Below are 20,049 nucleotides of genomic sequence, written 5' to 3' on the forward strand. Positions count from 1 at the left end.
TTAAACAACAAAAATAAATAAAAGAACCGCATCCACAGCTCCTAAAAAATAAAAAAAAATATGGAATAAAAAGAAAGAAATGGGTAATTATAGCCTCTGTAAAAAAAAAAAGAATGAACAAACTTGCATTGCCACAATGCAAATACATTCAGGGCAATGCAAGCTTCTGAATTTGGTTGCTCTGCATCAAAACGGTATCGATGAGGAAGCAGCAGCAACCAGCAACGGCAAACAACAGGGGCCAGCCGTAAAGTAACGCAGTCATTAACCAAATCTCTTAATTTATTATCTGGGCTGGAAGTAAAAGCTCAACACCCCCCCCCCAAGGCACCCTGCCCACCCCGGGCAGGCCACGCCCACACCCAAGATGGCGGCCGCACCTCCCACCTCTACCCCCTCCTTCCGCCCTCTCCTCTAGCGCGGTCCCCATTGGCCGAGGCCGGCTGCGCGCACGCGCAGTAGCGAGGAGGCGTCACCTCGGCGCCCTCCTTCCGTCATTACGATGGGGAGGGGCGCCCCCTAGCGGCCGCGGGCAGGCGGGACGGCTGAGGGGAAGGAGGAGGAGGAGGATGAGGAGGGGGAGGAGGAAGGCGCCGGCATCGCTTCGGCGGGGCCCCCGGCGGGCTCTGAGGGGGGTTTGTGCCAGCGGAGCAGCGCCGTGAGCTCCTCCAGCCCTAACGGTTCTATGGTCTGCTCCTGTGCCAGCCCTCGGCTGCCCCCCGCAGGAGGAAGAGGAGGAGGAGGAGGAGGGGAGGAAGGCTCGAGCAGCCCCGGCGGGCGCGAGGCGGCAGAAGTAAGCCTTAAATCAACACACGCGGGCTCCCACAGCCCCTGGGCACGGCCCGTGAGGAGGAACACGGCACCTTCTGCGGCGTCCTGCCTGGCCTGACTGATCCCTGCTCTGGGTTGCGTCTGTTGGGAAGCTGATTCGGTTCATTTTTTGCCCAAAACAGCCGGCTTTCTTCCCAAATAAACTGGCGTAGCTGTGGTACAGCTGCAGTGACAACATTAATTAAAAATATATATATATATATATATATGAGCTAAGGGGAAGCAGATGGGTTTTAGGTTCAGCTGAAGGTGTTGGATCGTGTGGGCCGCCTCATGGCAGCTTGGTGTTTTAGGGGTGATGAGTTTAAAAAAAAAAAAAAAAAAAAAAAAAGAAAAAAAGGGCCTGGCCGCTTATTTCCTGTGAATGTGCTTCTGCTGGGTTGTGGTGCGTGGCTTTGGAAGCGGGGTGGCTGTGCCACCACAGGCTGGGTGCCCAGGGAGGTGGGGGAGGCACCGTCCCTGGGGGTGTTCAGGGAGAGGCTGGACGTGGTGCTTGGGGACGTGGTTTAGTGGTGACACTGGTGGCAGGGGGATGGTTGGACCAGATGGTCATGGAGGGCTTTTTCCACCCTTTATGCTTCTCTAATCCTTTCTCCCACAGTGTTCTCGCTGTTTCCCGCTGTAGGTATCCACTTGGATAACTTTTGAAAAAGTACCGACAAACGTTTTCATTTCTTATCTGAGCTCTCATGTGTCCATTCTGCACCTCTTGCAGTGCTGTTCAGCTGCCTTGAAGAGGAGAATCGTACCGGTGCCAGGGAAGAGGCAAATGAAGGTAGTGTAATTGTGACTTATGGAGAGAGAGGGGGAGGTGGAATATATTTAGCACCGCTTCTAGTATGAAAATGGTATGTGGGTGACAACAGTTTTACCTTTCATGGTGTATAAATAAGATGTGTGTGAGTCCTACAGGTAATTCATAGGGATTATTCACCCAAGTATTTTTCTGGTAGCTGGCATAAGGAGCCCTGGCTTTGGCTTCTGTTTTCCTGCTCTAACATCTGGCTGCTCCCACACAATGCTGGGGGGGGAAAAAAAAAAAAAAAAGAGATGGCCACAAAGATCCTATAGAAGGGAAAAGAAAATCCCTCTAGAAACACCCTAAGTCAGCTTTGGAAGTATTGCCACCAGATGTCAGTGCACACCCTGAGTCACCAGCTGGTGAGACCAGTTTGAAGGCTGACAAAGCAAACCCATCCTGTGTATGGTTGTTCCCTGTCCTTCTAAATGGTGTGGACATATTTTTTTTTTTATTATTATTATTTTTTTGTGAAAACTATACCATGAGCTTCACATGCGGTGTCTCCATGCACAACCAAGTTTTTGCTGCTGGAGTTTCAGAGCACTTTGAAGAGAAAGCAGAGCACTTTTGAGAGCCCTTTTCCAGAGCATTTCCAAGGTGAATGGCTCGAGCATGACGTGTAGTAGTGGTACAGGCTGTTTGCTGTTGGCCTACACAAGATGAGAACTGGCCCAGAAATGAAGGACTCTGTTCTGTCACCCATCCTCTGAAGTGCTCTGCCCACCAGTGCTATCCAGATACGATAACCACATTGCTGTGTCTGAAAACAGATAAGACATAATGGCAGCGGTTTAAATTTGCAACGGTGGAACTTTTTACTGGTATTTTACTGGCATTTCTGAGTGTGTTTTTTTTTTTTTTTTTAACAGGGGTATTACATACACTTGTTTCTCAGGACTTTAAATTTGTGATACTGTTGTGCACGGCAAAAGGGTGGGAATGGCCCAGGGCGCGCTTTGGTTCTTGGAGCAGTAAAGTGGGATTCCAAGAGGCACTGTGGCCTTTTTCGTAGTGAGACTTTGCTCTTTCCACCTTTTTTTAGTGAATATAAAAACTTGCTAAATAGTGTTGAGAGTTAGTGCCAGATCGGTCATTTTGCAAATAAAGTACTTTGTATGTTCCTGATTATATTTAATGTTAAGCTTTTAATTGCTGTTGACATCAGCATCTGGTGGCTGCTGACAGAAGATTGTTACTTTCTTGGCTTTGTCATGATGCTTCTGAGGGTAACCACTGGCTCTCTACTGACATAGTGTTGCTCAGTTTCTGTTATACTTTGCAATGGAAGTCGTTCTCTGATAAGAAAAAATGAAAAAATACTTTGCAAGCTTTACAAGAAAGGCAGATCTCATTACAGTTGGGGTGGTGTCACAGGTCTGCTAGCCAAAACTTGCCATCTTGAAAGCAGACGATAAACCTAGGATGGTGACAGTGGGTTCTTGAAATGGAATGGGAAGACAGTTTTATTTACTCTTTTGTGCTTGCTATTCAAAGATGAGAAATGTTAACCACAACGGAGAGCACATGCCATTTTCTAGCATGGTCTGGTGACACACTGAATCATATTCTCTTTATAGTGTCCTTGCCAAAGACATACTAATACTTTAATAACAGCTTTCATGAATAGGCTGAGTACTACAAATATGTATGCTTGGAAGAGAAGAGGTGTGATGAATCAGGTTTTAATCAGTGGTTTAATTTTTTAAAAAATTATTTTAGCAAAGCATTCTTTTAAATATTTCTAATGGAGGTATGATATAAGTGGAATATTAATTATTGCAACTAATGCAACTTGGTAAGCAAAATTTATCAAAACTGCTGTTATCTGAGAATATGTTCAGCATTTTTTCCTCTAGAAAGCTTCCTGAAGAGACAATCAGGATAATCATCCTATGTAGATAAGGAAGAAAAGAAAAATTTTTCTTTAAAGAAAAATTTGGATTATTTTTTTTTTTTTTTTAGTAATATGTTCATTCAGTTGAAAATATTTTCCTTTGACACTTCTATGAATTTAATTGATGACTAATTTACAGTGGAACTAATTTGTTAGTATTTGGAGAAAGGCTTCCAGAGCACCCTTTGTAGACATGCTTGAAAAATTATTTGAAGGAGCTTCATGGACCATCAGAATTTACTCCAGTTCATCACTAGGTGATTTCTGTTTTGTTTTCGTGATTAGGTTAGGAATAGACTTTCAAATTAAAAATAAAAATTAAAAAAAAAAAATCCCACTGAAATGCTTTTGAGCCTTTGAAAAAATGATTGAGCTACTCTTATTTTTAGACTTTCTGGGAGCTGTACAAACTTGTAAATGGCAATTTGTATTTCAGGTGATGTGAAGGCATTTTGGACCCAGCTGGGAAATAGAAGAGTAGACATCATATTTGAGCAGGTGCAAGAAGTCCTGCTGCTGCTAAAGGAAAAGATCAAGAACGGAACTGCCACAAACCAAGGTTTGAAACCCTTGTAATGGTTCAGCAGGACTGCAACTGAGCTGTAGTTTCATTTCAGTAGTAGTAGTTTCATTGTAGCTTCATTTCAGATGCATTTTGCCATATAATTGTTTTGCCCATGTGCTTTTTTGAATTATTTTTTTGTGTGTGTGCATGCAGAACCGGAATGTTTGTTCTTGAGAAGTAATGAAATATCTCCAGTGCCTTGTGCTTTGTTCATCTTCAAAAGTTTTAGCCTTTAAGGCTGATTCAGTGAATTGAATGGGTTTGTAGTGAGTTGATAATCTTTTAAGTACTACTTCATGTTGGAGAAACTGGTAACAGTAATGCATTATAAGATTGTTCTTGATTTTCGTGGAAATAAGTTTTCTTTATCTGTATCAAAATCAGGAGTTTGGTAAGTCTGGAGCAGTACACAGGCGTTTTTGTTTGTTTTCTTTTGTTTTTAACTGGTCTATTTAACTTAGTAATTATTTAATTTTTATTTACATCGGTGATTTAATAATCTGTGCAGTTTACTGTTGCTTCTATGCAAGAAAATGCACAGCAGTGTGAGACGCTTTTAAACTCTGCATTTTGGTGCTTGCTCTAAATTGGTGCTGTGTTTTGTTTTTTGTGTTAACTCGCGTTCCTGTCTTGATTTTTGGGAGGAAATATTCCAGAATTGCAGAGCTAAAAGTTGACCTTTAATCCCCAGATGATGCAATGAGTCTGTAATGTACTTAAATTTGTACATTCTATGCTTTGTTCTGTAAAGATTCCAAACTAAATTGTTAATATGGATTTTCCTGTCGTTTCTGTCAGCCTGTGATATTTATTGCACGGAGCAACAGGTTGAGACAGAACAAGTCACTGCTATTGTGTTTTTATAATCGCCCAGCAATTTATGAGTTGCATTAATTTGTCCTGACAAGATCCAGCCCTTTTTTGGTGGGAGATAACTAACCCAGTAACAATGTAAAGAGAGAAACTTTTAGTAATCTATATTTATATCTATTTTTGCCTCTGGAGGCTCCAGGACTTTGTGTGTTTAAAAGCATTCCAGCAGCTTTCCACAAGGCAGAGGATGTCCAGTTCTGGTTCACAATTACTGATAGGAGCTGTGACTTCATTCCAGCTTCTCGATGTGTGAATTAGGATGCATCGTGCTAGGGCTGCAGTGCAAAAAGTTTCCAATAGTCTGAGTGTTGCAATGCTCCAGATTAACACAGGAAATGACGTTTCTGGAGGACTTACGCCTTCTTTCCCCTTTTAGCTGTCTCTATTATCGTTGTCCTTACACTTCACATCTGATTTTTTTTTTTTTGTTTTACATAGAATGCTGGCAGGCTTGGGCACTGGTGAACGAAGCTAATCTAGGGGATCTTTTAACTTCGACAAGTGGTATGTGCATCTTGATTGCATTTATTTGTTGTGTGGCTTTAATTTCTTTTGTTTCACTTACCAGGAGTTCATTTCCTGGTTTCGAAATGAATAAAATAGATCTCAGAAGCCCCTTGGCATTGCAAACAGAGAAAAAACTAAACCGTGGCATCCTTTTACCTCAAATAGTGAAGAAAAATCTGTGTGTTTCGTATCTCTGTTATCTCCATGCACTTTGAAAGCTGCTTGGGAGATTTTAATGCACAAATCATGTGGTGGCTGGGGAAAAGGGGGAAAATCTTTGCAATGCATTTCTGTCTCAAATCTGTCAATGCACACCAATTTAGATTACCGATGTTTGTTTGTATTCCATGTTTTTTCAGCAAGCGAAGCAGTTGATGGAGATGGTGCACAGGAAATCGAACCTAAATCGAATCAACTTCTTACAGATGCCAGAACTGCAAACTCTGCAGGAGGTTCTCAAAGGTCAGTGTGTTTATTTAATACTTCCAATTTAGCAAAGCTCATTATTCTACGTGTCTTTATTGCACTTGACAGGGTATTTAATCTCACTCTGGTATCTATACATTCATTGATTTAAAATCAATTTTGAATCCTGACAATTTTCAAAGTAAAAATATGTTTAACTTGGCCTACGTGGCCAAGATGGCTTTCATGGTCAAAACCTGAGCTTTTGAGTAGACTTGGTTAATGTACCACACGAGAACCTTCCAGAATCAGAGTATTTAGTTCTGAATGAAGTTCCATGAGCATTTCCAGGGCTACAAGGGCTGGGACTCAAAAGTTTTGAGTTCAGTTCTCAAGGTTTCAGACTCTGGATCGTTAGGCAAATGAGTCTTTGTAGTTGTGCTTAGGTAGTAGCTGGAAGATGGAGACAAAGGTACTGTTCTTGTGGTTTCTTAATTCTTTTTTATAAATGTTGTTTCTGTCTTCTAGTATGTAAGCTGTTTCGGGGCAGGAGCTGCTGCTGTCCTTTATTTGGGATGGTACTGTGTGTCTCCATATGGTGTCAGGCCACGTTGCATGATGCAAACAGTCACTCAGTGAAACCCTGGGCCTTCCAGCAGTGGGCTATTACTTTCCTACAGTAATAATGCTAAACCACAAGAAGATGAATTGTTTTACTGGTTGTCTGAGATGCCATTTTGTCTTTTTTTCCTTTGAAATAGCAAAAAGGAGAAGATGGAAAAATTGGATTCAGGGGGCGAAGAAGCATCTGGTGAAATTGGACGTGTCCCTTCAAGCCCCCAGTATCAGAACCACAAGTGCTCAAGCGCGTGTCTCACCAACAGAGCAGCAAGCGCCTACAAGGGTGAAAATCCTCTGCAGATCCCCATCCTGCTGCACTTCCAAAGACGCCACGCAAAAGCAGACTGCCTTTCGAAGTCGCTGGACGTGAATTACAAAGCTCCCTGTGGCAGGAGTCTGAGAAGCTTTCAGGACGTGCAGAATTACCTGTTTGAAACAGAATGCAATTTCTTATTTATTGACCACTTCTCTTTCAACACCTACGTACTGCTGGGCAGGAACACTGTAAATCCCAAACCCCTCGTGTATGACTTCGATATCAGCAACGGAGCCGAGTCTGTGCCCGTCTCCTTCTGTAACGATATCGACTGCGCGCGGTTACCTTATTTTAAATACCGGAGGGCGTCGTGGCCCCGTGGGTATTACCTCAACAATTTATCCACCATGTTCCTTGATTCGTGTGACTGCACAGACGGCTGCATTGATAGGTGAGTGGAACAATTGAATCCCAGGCAAACAATGGGGAAAACATTTGGGATCTTATCAATGTTTATAAATACCCGAGGTCTGGGAGACAGAGGGATTTGGCCAACCTCTTTTCAGTGGTTTGCAGGGACAGGACAAGGAGTAATGATCACAAAATGGAGCCCAGGAAGTTCCACACCAACATGAGAAAGAACTTCTGCACGGTGAGAGTGACGGAGCACTAGGACAGGCTGCCCAGGGGGGCTGTGGAGTCTCCTTCTCTGGGGATATTCAAGGCCCATCTGGACGCCTACCTGGGCAGCCTGCTCTAGGGAACCTGCTTTGGCAGGGGGGTTGGACACGATGATCTCTCAAGCTCCCTTCTAACCCCGTCAATTCTGTGATGGGATATCTGCAGTATTTGTCTTGTGCTCTGCATGAACTGAAACAACTGGGGCTTTGTTTCATCCAGAACTGGGGTGCTCCTGCCTGCCCAGCATCTGTTGTAGGAAAAGAAGCAATCGAGAGAAGGATTATGTTCCTTTACGTTTCCTCCCAGATGGGCAGTGCTTCTTCAAGTGGAACTGGAAGGCAGATCTCTCAGCTTTGGGAAAGGAGTAGGGACAGGAAAGTTGGAATTTTCTATCAGAAACTGCCACAGTTTTAGCAGTAACACTGCCCACTTTCCTGTGGGGTATTTGCCCACTTCCCTGAAAGGTGTTTGTCTTTAACCTGATCTCTGCCTGGAGGTGTTACCTTCTCCTTGAATCCATTTTGTGTTTTTGATAGCTGGGGCAGTTGCTGGTACTGGGCGTGCAGTAGATTAATGAAGCTGCAGAAATTCAAACTACGTAGAGCAGTGGGGACCAGCTAGCACACAGCATGCTCCTGCTGTGTGCTGAACTTCCCCAGGAGCTGAGACACAGAGTAAGAGTCTTTGGATTTGTCATAAGATGTGAGAGTCAGCATTACTGCTGGAGTTCTGCAATGGGCACTAAGGAATTCTTCACTTTGGGGGGGCTGGAGTGGGAGGAAGGTGATGAAATAGTGGTGAACAGACCAGGATGCTGTGCCAGAGCAGGTCATTCTCATTCCTTCATTCAATCAATTTAACCAAGTCCTGTTTGTAATTAAAAATAATAAAACAAGATGTTTGTGCATATAGTCAAGTGCATTTTAAATGATGTAAACTTGATTTACAGTGCTTCAAATGGATTCTGTTTTCCACGTGGTGTTTTACTTCTATCTTCTAGGTCAAAATGCGCGTGCCTACAGCTAACTGCAAGAGGCTGTCATAAAGCTTCTCTGTCTCCAAGTACTAAAACGTCTCGTGGATACAGTTATAAAAGACTGGAAGGGCCTGTTCCCAGTGGGTAAGAAAGAACTATCAATTACTATCTTATTTGTATACCCTTGCTTTACTCCTGTAGTGTTTCTGGATTACTGAAACCTTCACTTTTTGTACCAATATTACTGGCAAGTCACAATGGTTTGGGCAGAAATAATGAATGAGTAACGATGGGGAAAAAGACTTTGGTACTGCACATGACTACAGCTTTTTTTACAGTGCTCTGTGTGTGTCCACAGGTGATGGAGGAAACAAATTATTGTTCCCAATAATATTGTTCCTTTTTCAGTTGTTGTTGCTGTGCAGCGTTGACTTATGGTTGGGGTACAGGATTAAATCTGCCAGTGAACCTAGAAACAGATGGAAAAAAGCACAGTTGTGATTTATTCTAGTGGCATTTATTTAAATCCAAAAACTCCTGACACAGTGAGGTCTCAGAAGATAGGTTGTCTTTGCTAAAATCTGCTCAGGCACAGAATGAGATACTTCATAAAGATTTCTTTGTATATGTGACTTGCTACTTTTGTAAAATAAGAAAGTATTTATTTTTCTCATGTCCTTATAAAAAAAAAAATCTGTCTGACTCTTAAAATCGATGAGTTGGTAGTCATGAACTTCAGAGCACTGCACCATCAGTTTTAGCCAGGGTCTGTCTTTTCGTTCAACTGCCTCATTATTTAGTGCTCAGGAGGGAAATTTATAACGCCAGCTGTGCTTTGGTAACGCATTCTTTTACGTTGTGCTTTCTTTTGTTTTCTCTGGACAGAATTTATGAGTGTAGCGTGTCGTGCAGGTGTGACAAGATGATGTGTCAGAACAGAGTGGTGCAGCATGGCATTCAAGTTCGCCTGCAGGTGTTCAACACGGAGAAAAAGGGTTGGGGCGTCCGCTGCCTGGATGATATCGACAAGGGGACGTTTGTTTGTACTTACTCAGGTAACAGAAGGTGACCTAGGGAAGATTTATAGCATAATTCTCCCTCCCCTGTGGCCTGTGCTGTGGAATTTCTTTGAGAACCCAACAGGGAAATAGAGTGTTGGAAAAGAAGTGAGCCAGTATGATCTTAACTTGCAGGTGATCAAATGGACAGAAGAACTTTGAAGAACTCTGCAAAGTAATGGTGCCAGACAGATTCAAAAGGTTCTGGAGCAAAGCCCATCTCAGACTTGATTTTTTTTTCTCTTCACGGGTCTGTGCATCCTATGCCAGGGCTAGTTTTCTTTCAGTATAAATGCATTCATATTTTGCTTTTCAAAATAATGCCTTTGGTATAAGTTAGAACTGTGACCCATCTTAGCAAAGAAACACTTTTAAAAAATGTCATTTTTATTCCAGGCAGATTAATGAGCAGAGCCGAAGCTCAAGTATTGGGAGGTGCCAGTCAAGACAAAAAAGAGGAGAGTGCCGTGAATGACAGCAGGCACGGCTTTTTTTCCAAAAAAAGGAAACTTGACAGTAGTTGCTCAGATTCTGAGATTGAACTAGTGCAGACTGGCAAGGATCATGTTCTTGAGAAGCAGGAGTCTTTGTCTCAGACTGTGGATAATGAAGATGAATCATCTGAGTAAGTTTACCAAAGGAAATGTAAGAATAACAAAATCATTTATCATTATGCTAATGTGCAAAGAGTGAAGTGATTACGAAATACTTGATGACACCAAAGGATTTGATAACAAATTAGCCACTAACTGTCCTGTGCTTTGCTCTCAATTTCTAAACCTCTTGTTCTTCGTAACATAACCTGGCCTGCTGGTTTTAACCTTTTCTGTAAGGAGTCTGACAGCACACTTCTTGCATAATTTACTGCAAAAGGAATTCTTACCCTGTTTTCAATTCGTGGTCTCAGCCTGTCAAGACTCCTAAAATAAAATTACAGCAAAATAACATGTGGCTTTGTCAATAGCATGCTGTAGTCTTTTCAGAAAGAAGCGGGGAGCTCGTCTTCTTAAATTTTGTTCCTCGCTTTGCCACACTCCTTTGTAAACTGTTTCTTTTTTACTGCCCAGAAATGATTGCAAACACTTGCTTATTTCATGAGAAAAGATAAAAGCCTTAAAAAATATCTGCCACTTTATTCTCAGTTGCATTTCATTATCTTGTAAACCTAATGAATTAATAGTTTTGTAAACTACATAATTATCGGTGATCTGTTTTTTACTTCTACTGACTGCTTCCCTTCTAAATTGTAGGGCAGCATGATATTAAGTTTGGTTTTACTCCACTGTTGCCTTAAAATCTCATTTTTACTCTTAGGAAAGGAAATAATGTTTCACATGGGGGCTATATAAAAGTGTGACACACAAAGAATTTGCTATTCCAGCTCCTGAAAGAAAACAAAACTCGATTTGCTGACCTGAAAAAACTTTTGAGAGGATATCAGTGGGCTAAGGCCTGCATGTCATTCACCCAAGCAAGTTGCCTTTAAAAGGGTGAACAGTGTAATCATAATATTAAAATATCACAACTTACGGCTATTGCAGCTTCTGAATTTACAAAGGGGTTTAAATCTTAAGAAAGACTTCCAGAATAGCATTTTGTGGCCATTATTGGTAGACCAAAGAAGTATGATGTTTTTTCATTGCAAGAAAATGCATGTAAATATTTGAGTTTGAAAAACTTATTGAGTAGGAGCTGTTACCTATTGCTACTTGCTGTGTGGATACTCAGATTAGGTTGAAGCTGATATTTTCTACTGCACTCTAAATATAATCAAAGTAAACATGACTTCTGATGTTTTAAGTACATATGGTAAAGACTGCTTCCCATCCTTCCTCAACCTTCTCCTGATGTGAAAGAGCAAAGTCCTGTTGTCCGAGAGTATTTTCTATATGTGCCATATATTGATTCCCTCTCTCTATCTTTTGTCCCCACGTCTTTTTGGTTTCCCTGTTTGGAAGCTACAGCGTCAAAACTGTTGAAAGCGATGGCAGGAAAAAAGCAAAACTCTCCCTGTAGGTGCTGTGTTCTGAGATGATTTGGTATAATAGTTAACAGAAAACTTGGTTCTTAGGAATACTGAAGGAGTGTGTAAAAGCAGCTGCTTCTCTCTCAAAAAAAAAAGTGTGCTGAGCTGTTTTTTATAAACACTGTTGAGAACTTAACCCAGATCATCAAAAAGCAGCTGGGGTGAAAGTAAGACTGCAAGTCCTGGTGTGATCTGCTCTTAATGTGCTAGAGACTGTTGGAGAAATGCGTGGTGTGAGCGTTACCTATTCTCATGTTGTCTTTTGTGATTTCCTTTTGAACTTTCTGCACAGAGTTCACCCAAGGAATTCGAGTGTGGCAGCGGTGAGAAGGCCTGGAACTAGAATAGCTGTTGTTCATAATCACCAGCTACAAATGGTAATAATAAGAAGTGGCTTTAAAAGAGGGATTTTTTTTTCACTGTGCTGAATATATGCATCAACTTTGACCTTTTCGTCTTACACACTTAAATTCTACCAAACTTCCTGTGCGAGATTGTCACGCTGTGAGCTAAGCTGGAAGGTGTACCCCATCCTTTCTCCAATATCATCCCTTCAACATCTTCACTGAGACGGGTGCTAATTACATCCCTCCTTGCTCCATTCTCACCCTTCACTCTGGTGCTCCAGCCACGAGTCTCAATAAATGATTCTCCATCTCCCATTGCAGCTAATTGCAGGGTTAGGGGAGGCAAAGTGCTAATATTTTTGTGATGTCTCCCTCAAAAGTGATGCAGCAGGAAAAGAAGGGAATAAAATCTCACGAGTTGGATGGAGTTTGTTCAGTGGCATAGCTGGGAGGATCTCATCTGCCCCGGGGTGTCAAGTGTTGCCTGTAAATACTTGCAAAGGAAGGAAGCTGGTGTGAACTTATTCTGCAGGTTCCATTGCACACGATGTTTGCATGCAAAAATGTGGCAGTTCTGTGCATTTTGGTGCTCCCATAACTGATTGCCTTTTTGTGCTGGGAGGCGAGAAATCTTGCCACTTCTGTTTCATTAAAACCACGTAAAAAGCATATTTGGGCTTTGGTTCGGCAGCTTATACCAAGACATTTAAACCCTGGAGAGATTGTTTGCACTTATTTAAATAATGTAAATATGATATTGAATGAGGAGTTCCTTCCAGGTTATTCTGAAGGGTGACTTGAAATTAAGATACGTGTTGCATTTCAGGAAATGTTTGGACCTTTGGAACTCAGTCGTAGCCATGGAGGTTTGAAACTTAAGTCCTAAAATCCTTTTGTTATCCTGTGTTGACCCAGAGTTGCATACAGCAACGGTTCGTCACAGCCTTTTCACTTATTTTTTATTTTGTTTAAAGGAAGTTGATACACTGGTGCACAGTGCCAGCTCAGACGAAGACAATAGTTCTCAGCCTCATCAGTCAAGCAAAGCAAAACTAACCAGTGGAGCAAAGAAAGGAAAAAGTAGGTTTGCAGAGCTGTAAATACTGCACTCTTAGTGTGCTTGTAAGCTGTGGGCTTGGCATGTGTGCAGGCCTGTTCGCAGAGTAGGGTGGCGATGTCCACGTAGTGCTTGGGCTGTCTTAACGGAGCTAGGCAGTACAGAAATTATTGTCGTACCCACTGCGTGTACCAGGCAACAGAACTGGAAAAGGATGTAAGGGGGAGGGTGGGGGCGCTCAGCCTTGGAGACGATGTGAAACTGATGCTGTTTGCACACACATCTTGTTTCTGTCTTAATTCCAGTTTGTGATTCTCCCAGGAATGAAATTAAGGAGAATGATCTCTTCTGCATGGCATTTTATCATCGGTTTGGAGCGGGATTTGAGAAGAAGGGAGAGACCCAAGTCGCTCGCAGGAGCCTTGGGCAAGTGCTTCAGGCACTGCAACGAGAAACAGTAATTGCAGGAGAAGTGATGAAAGGTGTGGAAAAAAGCAGTTACGTTAAGGCTTTGTAGCAAATAGGAAGGAAGCTGAATGTATTTTGGACAACAAAGAAAGCTGGGTGGATAAGAGGCCAGGGCCAAACAAGGGAAAGGCTTTTGCTTCAAAGCAATACTGAAAAATAACTTAAATTTAACTTCCACGTCCATTGACAGGATCCAGCCAGCAGCAGAAGGAAGACCACGCGATGAAAGCTGGACGGACGGAGCCTGCTGACACGGACAGTGCTGAATGCAAAAAGAAGAGCCTGTCTCTGCAGGGTGTTGCTTGCGGCAAGTCGGATGTGCTGAATGACACGCGTGTTAGGAGGCCATCCAAAAGCATTGCCCAAAAAGCTAAGCACAGCGAGGAGAATCGCAGGCAGTCAAAACAAGGCACGTCTTGCGAGGAGGCTGACGGTGATGGGTCGCTTCTGAACGCTAACGAGGGAAATATTTATATTCTGGATGCCACAAAAGAAGGGAACGTGGGTCGTTTTCTTAATGTAAGTAAGAACTTGCACGTGTTGTCTTACTTGCCTCAGCATAAATAAATAAATGATGGATTTGCATGAGTTGGAAGGCTTTTGCAACAAAATCTGTCCTGACGTAACCCAAATGCGTGGTGGGTGCGTGTGAGGGCAGCTTGTGGTGCTCCCTGCACTCTGAAGTGACAGAACAGCAGGTAGGCTCCTGCCAGCTGTGAGTGCTTCCGTGAGATAATGCATGGCACACGTGAGCTGTAGGTTTTGGCACCACCAGGTTCCACAGCGAAATATTTCCAAGTAGTGAGTGATAGCTGTTTCCTGAATTTTAGTATAGCACCTCTTTTTTGGGGGGGAAAGGGGTTGTCCAGGGATCAAATGGCACTTTTTAGTGAACTACCAGCCTTCTCCCAGCCCCATTTCTTGTTCCCAAAGCATTGTAAATTCTGGCTTATGCTGATTTAAGGTAAGTGTTGGGATTTTGTAGGAAACTTCTCTATGGTTCAGTCACAGGTGAAGGAAGTGGTCGGTCGTGCTTGGTTAGTGAGTCTCTGAACTTTGACTTTTCAAGAAATAGCAATGAATTCCAACCAAGGTGAATGTTTTTATACGCACATCTGCATGTGCTCAGCAAATGATTTATTCCTCCGTTGCCATGGGTGTGTATCTCCTTGGAAAATCTTGCGTATGCTTGAGCATTTCCTCGTTGCAGAGGCAGTATGGTGGTAAGATTGGCATAGCGCATCTCGCTGAAACCTTCCTTCTTCACCCGTCACCATACCTGTGTTCCTACGTGCACCTGAATGACCTTTAGCATCTCATTTCATCTTTTAATTGCTCCCCGACTGCCATCGAGATACATCTGTCATGTACTGGTTATTTGTGGTACGTCCCAAATCAAAGATGGTTTCTCACCACAAATTGCTGGAGGACAGCTTGGTAAATGACCTCGAATTTTCTGGGCAAAGGTACTTGCATGATATGATGGAGATTAAAAATAAATAAATAAAAATTAAATTAAAGAGGTATAGTTAAAGCAAAAAAGTAGTGGTAGTGGCATTGAATAATAGAGACTGTGTTGACTGGAAAAGGGGAGGAAGGAACTACCCATAGCAGTGACATACTTGACATAAACCAGGTCTTTTGGCCAAGGACCGGGTGACTTACTCTTTCTAATTCCTATATTCTGTTTCACAGCACAGCTGCTGCCCAAATCTGTTTGCACAGAGCGTGTTTGTAGAGACTCACAACAGAAGTTTTCCATGGGTGGCTTTCTTCACAAACAGGTGATTTCTATTATTTTTTGAAATGTAATGTTTTTTTTCAAGGCATTAGGGAAGAAAACAGTGCTTAATTATTAAGAAACAGTTGCACGCTAAGGGTGCAGACATTTAGATCATGAAACTGTAGAACTACTTTTTTACTATTCACTAAAGACTGAAGGAATACAGTTGTTTCAGTGCAAACTGAATAAAAATAACTCATTAGCAATAATCAACGTGAAGCATGGAAATGACTTTTGATGCATCCATTTTGGTTATTGTCATCTTCAGTGGAAAAATAGGTTAAACCTATTTTTCATGGTTCTTTAGAAAGCCAAAATTCGTTGGTCTCAGTGTTGTGCCTCAAAGAATGCCCAGCAGAGCTGTGTCGCAGAGGGCAGGGTTGGAGTCTATGGGTTTTTAAGGCTGATGCACCTCCTCTGTGGGCCCAACAAGCTGACTCCAGACCTTCTCTTCACGGCTATCAAGAGAAGCCGGGTTCTGTGTACTCCAATGTGTCTTGGGGAGGTGGCAGTAAAGTCCTCAGGTGGAAACTTCCTCTGAAAGACAAAAAAATGAAAAATATGGCTATCTCCTCCTGGATGGCAGAGAGCTGGCACCAGTGAGATGAAAGAAGGAGGAGGGCTTCCAAGAGCTCTGAAGGCAATGTTGCTGAAATATATCAGGAAAAAGAAAAAGATTCTGGTTTAGCTAGAATCTTTCTTCACAGAATCACAGAATTTCTAGGTTGGAAGAGACCTCAAGATCATCGAGTCCAACCTCTGACCTAACGCTAACAGTCCCCACTAAACCATTTCCCTAAGCTCTACATCTAAACATCTTTTGAAGACTTCCAGGGATGGTGACTCCACCACTTCCCTGGGCAGCCTGTTCCAATGAACTTCTTGCTTGGGTACTCAATAAAAAACGTGTAGTGGGGATTGAGGCCAGTGGATAGAGGTGGTAGCGGTCAGCAGAAGACGCTTAGGGAAGGCGATTGTTGAAGGAATGCTCCCTTGGCTTGTCCTCCGGCTTTCTGGCAATCACCCCTTTGCAACTTCTCTACATTAAGGGCTCCATCTGGACCATTGAGCTTAATTTTATATCTTCTGTGAACTTTCCCAGTCACCTTTTTATTTCTTTTATGTCTCTGGCTTCCAGAACATCTTGAGGTTAACAAGTCCCAGATCGCAGTTACGCTTCACTTGGAAAGTCCTCACTTTGTTTGTTCTCAGCCTGCTGCCTGGTAGTTCACTGGGCTTCACGTATATCTTACCCTCTGAGAAACATCAGAGAATTACTCTCTTGTTTGTAGTACTCGTATTTTGTTGTACTTTCCACTTGGTTGTGCCTCAGCATCTTAGTATTTAACTTGGCATTTGTTTGGGACAGTGAATTTCCAATATTTGCAATCGCCTCTCTCATACACTTGTCATAGGGGCTGGTTCTTGAGGATCATGGGTTTGACTTTGAGTCTTAGGGTTTGGGCACGTAAATGATGCAGTTGCATTAAAATGCATTTTATCAGACCAAAGATGATCGCCTTCTCAGTACACCTAGAGATCTATTTGAACCACAGTGATGGGCTGTATATAGTAAAAGGAACAAAGCTGCCTGTGCCAGGGACTCCTTATAGCTCTTGGTTCTCTCCAAGCTGCACGCGTGGTGCTTTTGCCCCACGCACTTTTTGGGGTTTGTGTGTGGTGACAACTGGTGAACGCAGCCCTGTTTCACTTAATTCAAATGAACTGACCAAATATTTTACTTCGTAGGCACGTGAAAGCTGGAACCGAACTCACGTGGGATTATGGTTATGAAGCTGGAAGCCTGCCAGAGACGGAGATTTCCTGCCAGTGTGGAGTTCAGATGTGCAGGAAAAAAACCTTATAGGTCAAGCTTTTCTACTGTCAGCGCTTCGTGTACCTGGACATTTATGTGCTGAGAGGGACTACACAGCGAACAGTGCACTTAAACAAACCTGTGGTGCTAACTAGTGAACAAAAATGTCTTTTATCTGATTGTTTTTTAAACGTAGTTATTTTTCATTTTTATGGTTTACAGGAATAGAAATATCTGTCTTAAAACCAGGCATCAGACGTTTCTTAGATTATTTCTGTGCTCCTCATCTTTCCCCTCCTCTCTTTTCATTCGCAAGCTGGAGGAACTCATGCTTCCTTATAGGCTGAAAGAGAAACATGATCGGTGCAGAGCAAGGGTTAGTTGATGTTTTCCTGGGCCTTTCTGCAGTGATGAGTCCCAAAAGTCCCAAATGCCAGCGAAGGTCCCAAAACTGCTCACAATATTCAAGGTGCTGCCTCAACAGAGCTGTATCCAAGGGGACAGTTGCTTTCCTGTGAGTGCTTTTCTGCTGGGCAGCTTTCCAGCCACGCTTCCCCAAGCTGCTGTGTGGGGTTGTTGTAACCCAAGCACAGGACCAGGCACTTAACATTCTGAAATGACACGCATATAATGATGTTCCTGAAAAAGAGCAAGGCGGGTGTGTGCCTTCTGAGTATTATTGGAGCCTTGCACAAAGGAAGGGGAGTTTAAGCTCGTGCTGGAATTCATCTTAAATTCCTGAATTTCAGAAGCTTGAATTTTCTCATTGTTAGAATACTCTGGAGGCCATGCATGGCTGATCATATATAATTTCTGTTGCTATTTGCTCAGCCATTAGCAGTTTTGTTTTTTATTTTGTCAGTGGGTTTCCTGGTTTACTGGCTCCAGAGCAAGCCTGAAACTGGCTCCCTGGTCTGTGGGGCAGCATACCAAACAGCAGCATGGCCTATATCCCAAGGTAGAGGGGCTGGATAGGTGTAATATCTTGGCCTTATAGTGAGGAGGAAGGAGGGAAGGGAAATTTGTAGTGGATTTTCTTCAACTTGAGAGGTGCCCGACAGGGAGAGAGGCTCCGTCCCTTCCCTCACCTCACGGTGAGGGAGCGCTGGGACAGGCTGCCCAGGGAGGTTGTGGGGTCTCCTTGTCTGGAGCCACCTTTGGGACTCCCTGCCAGCCCTGTGCCCTCAGGAGGAGGATTTGGGGTGGAGGCAGGGAAGGGGCCTCGCCCCCCCTCACAGGGACTGGCGGGGGCGGGACTCGAACCCGCGGCCCCAGCGGCTCCCCGCCCACGTGACCTGCCTCACCCTGTTCTACCACCTCCCACCGCGCCGCCGAGCGCGGGCATGGCAGCGCGCATGCGCGGCGCTCCGGCTGGGCCCGCCCGCTTCCCCTCCCATCCCCCTCCCCCGCGCGGAAGCGGCCGCTGGTGCGGGCCGGCCCTGAACCCCCGCGGTAAGTACCACCGGGCAGCCGCGGGGGGGGAGGGAAGGGGGCACGGGGGCGCCTCCACGCCCTGCGGGGGGGGGGATGCCCGGCAGCGCTACCCCCCCCCCCCCCCCCCCACGCGCAGGGCGGCGGTGGGCGAGCCCGGCTGCCTGAGGGGAGCGCGGGGCCGAGAGGGGCTGGGGGGGAGGGGGGGGGGGTCTGTCCCCCTCGGCAGCCCTGAGGGGGAATGGAGCCCCAAATAACGGATCACCTGCTCCAACCGTCCCCCTGCCACCAGTGTCACCACTAACCCATGTCCCCAAGCACCACGTCCAGCCTTTCCTTGAGCACCCCCAGGGGCCGTGACCCCACCACCTCCCTGGGCAACCCGTCCCAGTGCCTGACTGCTCTTTCTGAGCAGAAATGTCTCCTCATTGCCAGCCTGAACCTCCCCTGGCACAGCTTGAGGCCATTCCCTCTGGTCCTGTCACTGGTCGACCCCCAGCTCCCCACCCCTTCCTTTCAGGCAGCTGCAGAGAGCAATGAGGTCTCCCCTGAGCCTCCTCTTCCCCAGACCAACCCCCCCAGCTCCCTCAGCCGCTCCTCACAGGCCTTGTGCTCCAGGCCCCTCACCAGCTCCATAGCTATTCTGCCCCAGCAGACCATGCTTTATTTAAATACTGCACAACCTCCGTCCTTCTGGGAGCTCCCAGTTCCACTTCAGGCAGTCCCCCTCCAGTGCTGGGAGCCCCCAGCATCTTGGAAGGGGTGAGAGCTGAGGGCTGGTGAGGAGCCCTCCTGTCATCCCCACCACGTGTCTACCTTTCAAAGAAAATACCATTTTCACGCCTTATACCCATTAAAATATTCCCCCTGTATCAAATAAAAGGTGAAGGGGAAGATGGATTTCTGTGGTTTTACTCTGAAATCCTTGTGCTCTCCTCACGCTGCTACAGAGGTGTTGGGTGATCTGTGCCCCTGGCTCCTGTATAATGTGAGCTTGTGAGCCTGCAAGGATGCTTTCAGAGTCAATTCTGGAGAGGAAATGCTAAACAAATGAGTAAAGTTTCAGTAAGGTGTGCTTGGAAGTTGCACAGTCACCCTTTTTCATCCCCCTTTTACTTTCTGTTTCATTTACTGCTTTCTCTCAGGTTGCCATTGTGGCAAGGCTGACAGGGCGTGTTGGTAGGAAATGGCACAGGGTTAGAGAAGCATCCTGAGACACGTGGCTGCTTAATTCCCGTGACTGCTTCCCCTCCACCTTCTGTTTTACAGCTTTATCCCCTCCTCCATTAGCGGAGGGCAGTGGAAGAGCCCGTGGCTCTCACAGATGAATTAGTTGCCTTACTTTGTGTGAAAGTTGCAGCAGGACTCTGAGTCATTCGGCTGTAAAACAAAGGCTGAGAAAATCCAGCACTGATAAGTGGAAGACGATGAGTGTGTCAGATCGACAAACGTAACGCTGCCCTCCGTACCGACTGTCAGATACCACGCAGGAAAGAGGTCTGAGGTCTGCAATACCTTATCCTACAGCGGGGACAGCTCCATGCCCAGAAGCAGTCCAATATGTGAATTATTAAGAATTGTTCAGAAAAAAAAATGAATAGAGAGCTCCTCTTGAGCTATTGCAGGAGTAGGAGAGAGACTGCAAGGTGATG

The 20,049-nt window shown here is 44.5% G+C and overlaps 1 protein-coding gene across 1 annotated transcript in view; it reads left to right on the plus strand.

Annotated features, from left to right (window-relative positions):
* Nucleotides 1-560: 560 nt before the first annotated feature.
* The window catches only part of LOC116500647 (histone-lysine N-methyltransferase SETDB2-like), a 35,965-nt gene continuing 16,476 nt past the window's right edge, over nucleotides 561-20,049 (plus strand). The window contains exons 1-14 of the mRNA XM_032205837.1: nucleotides 561-793; nucleotides 1,547-1,606; nucleotides 3,964-4,086; nucleotides 5,404-5,469; nucleotides 5,832-5,934; nucleotides 6,639-7,205; nucleotides 8,436-8,555; nucleotides 9,297-9,466; nucleotides 9,866-10,094; nucleotides 11,788-11,872; nucleotides 12,817-12,922; nucleotides 13,558-13,886; nucleotides 15,063-15,151; nucleotides 16,900-17,016. Coding sequence (XP_032061728.1) covers nucleotide 793; nucleotides 1,547-1,606; nucleotides 3,964-4,086; nucleotides 5,404-5,469; nucleotides 5,832-5,934; nucleotides 6,639-7,205; nucleotides 8,436-8,555; nucleotides 9,297-9,466; nucleotides 9,866-10,094; nucleotides 11,788-11,872; nucleotides 12,817-12,922; nucleotides 13,558-13,886; nucleotides 15,063-15,151; nucleotides 16,900-17,016 — 2,165 coding nt within the window. The 5' untranslated portion in view covers nucleotides 561-792. The remainder of the gene's footprint in view (nucleotides 794-1,546; nucleotides 1,607-3,963; nucleotides 4,087-5,403; nucleotides 5,470-5,831; nucleotides 5,935-6,638; nucleotides 7,206-8,435; nucleotides 8,556-9,296; nucleotides 9,467-9,865; nucleotides 10,095-11,787; nucleotides 11,873-12,816; nucleotides 12,923-13,557; nucleotides 13,887-15,062; nucleotides 15,152-16,899; nucleotides 17,017-20,049) is intronic.

Source organism: Aythya fuligula, chromosome 1, assembly GCF_009819795.1.
Source record: "Aythya fuligula isolate bAytFul2 chromosome 1, bAytFul2.pri, whole genome shotgun sequence".
Taxonomy (NCBI): Eukaryota; Metazoa; Chordata; class Aves; order Anseriformes; family Anatidae; genus Aythya; species Aythya fuligula.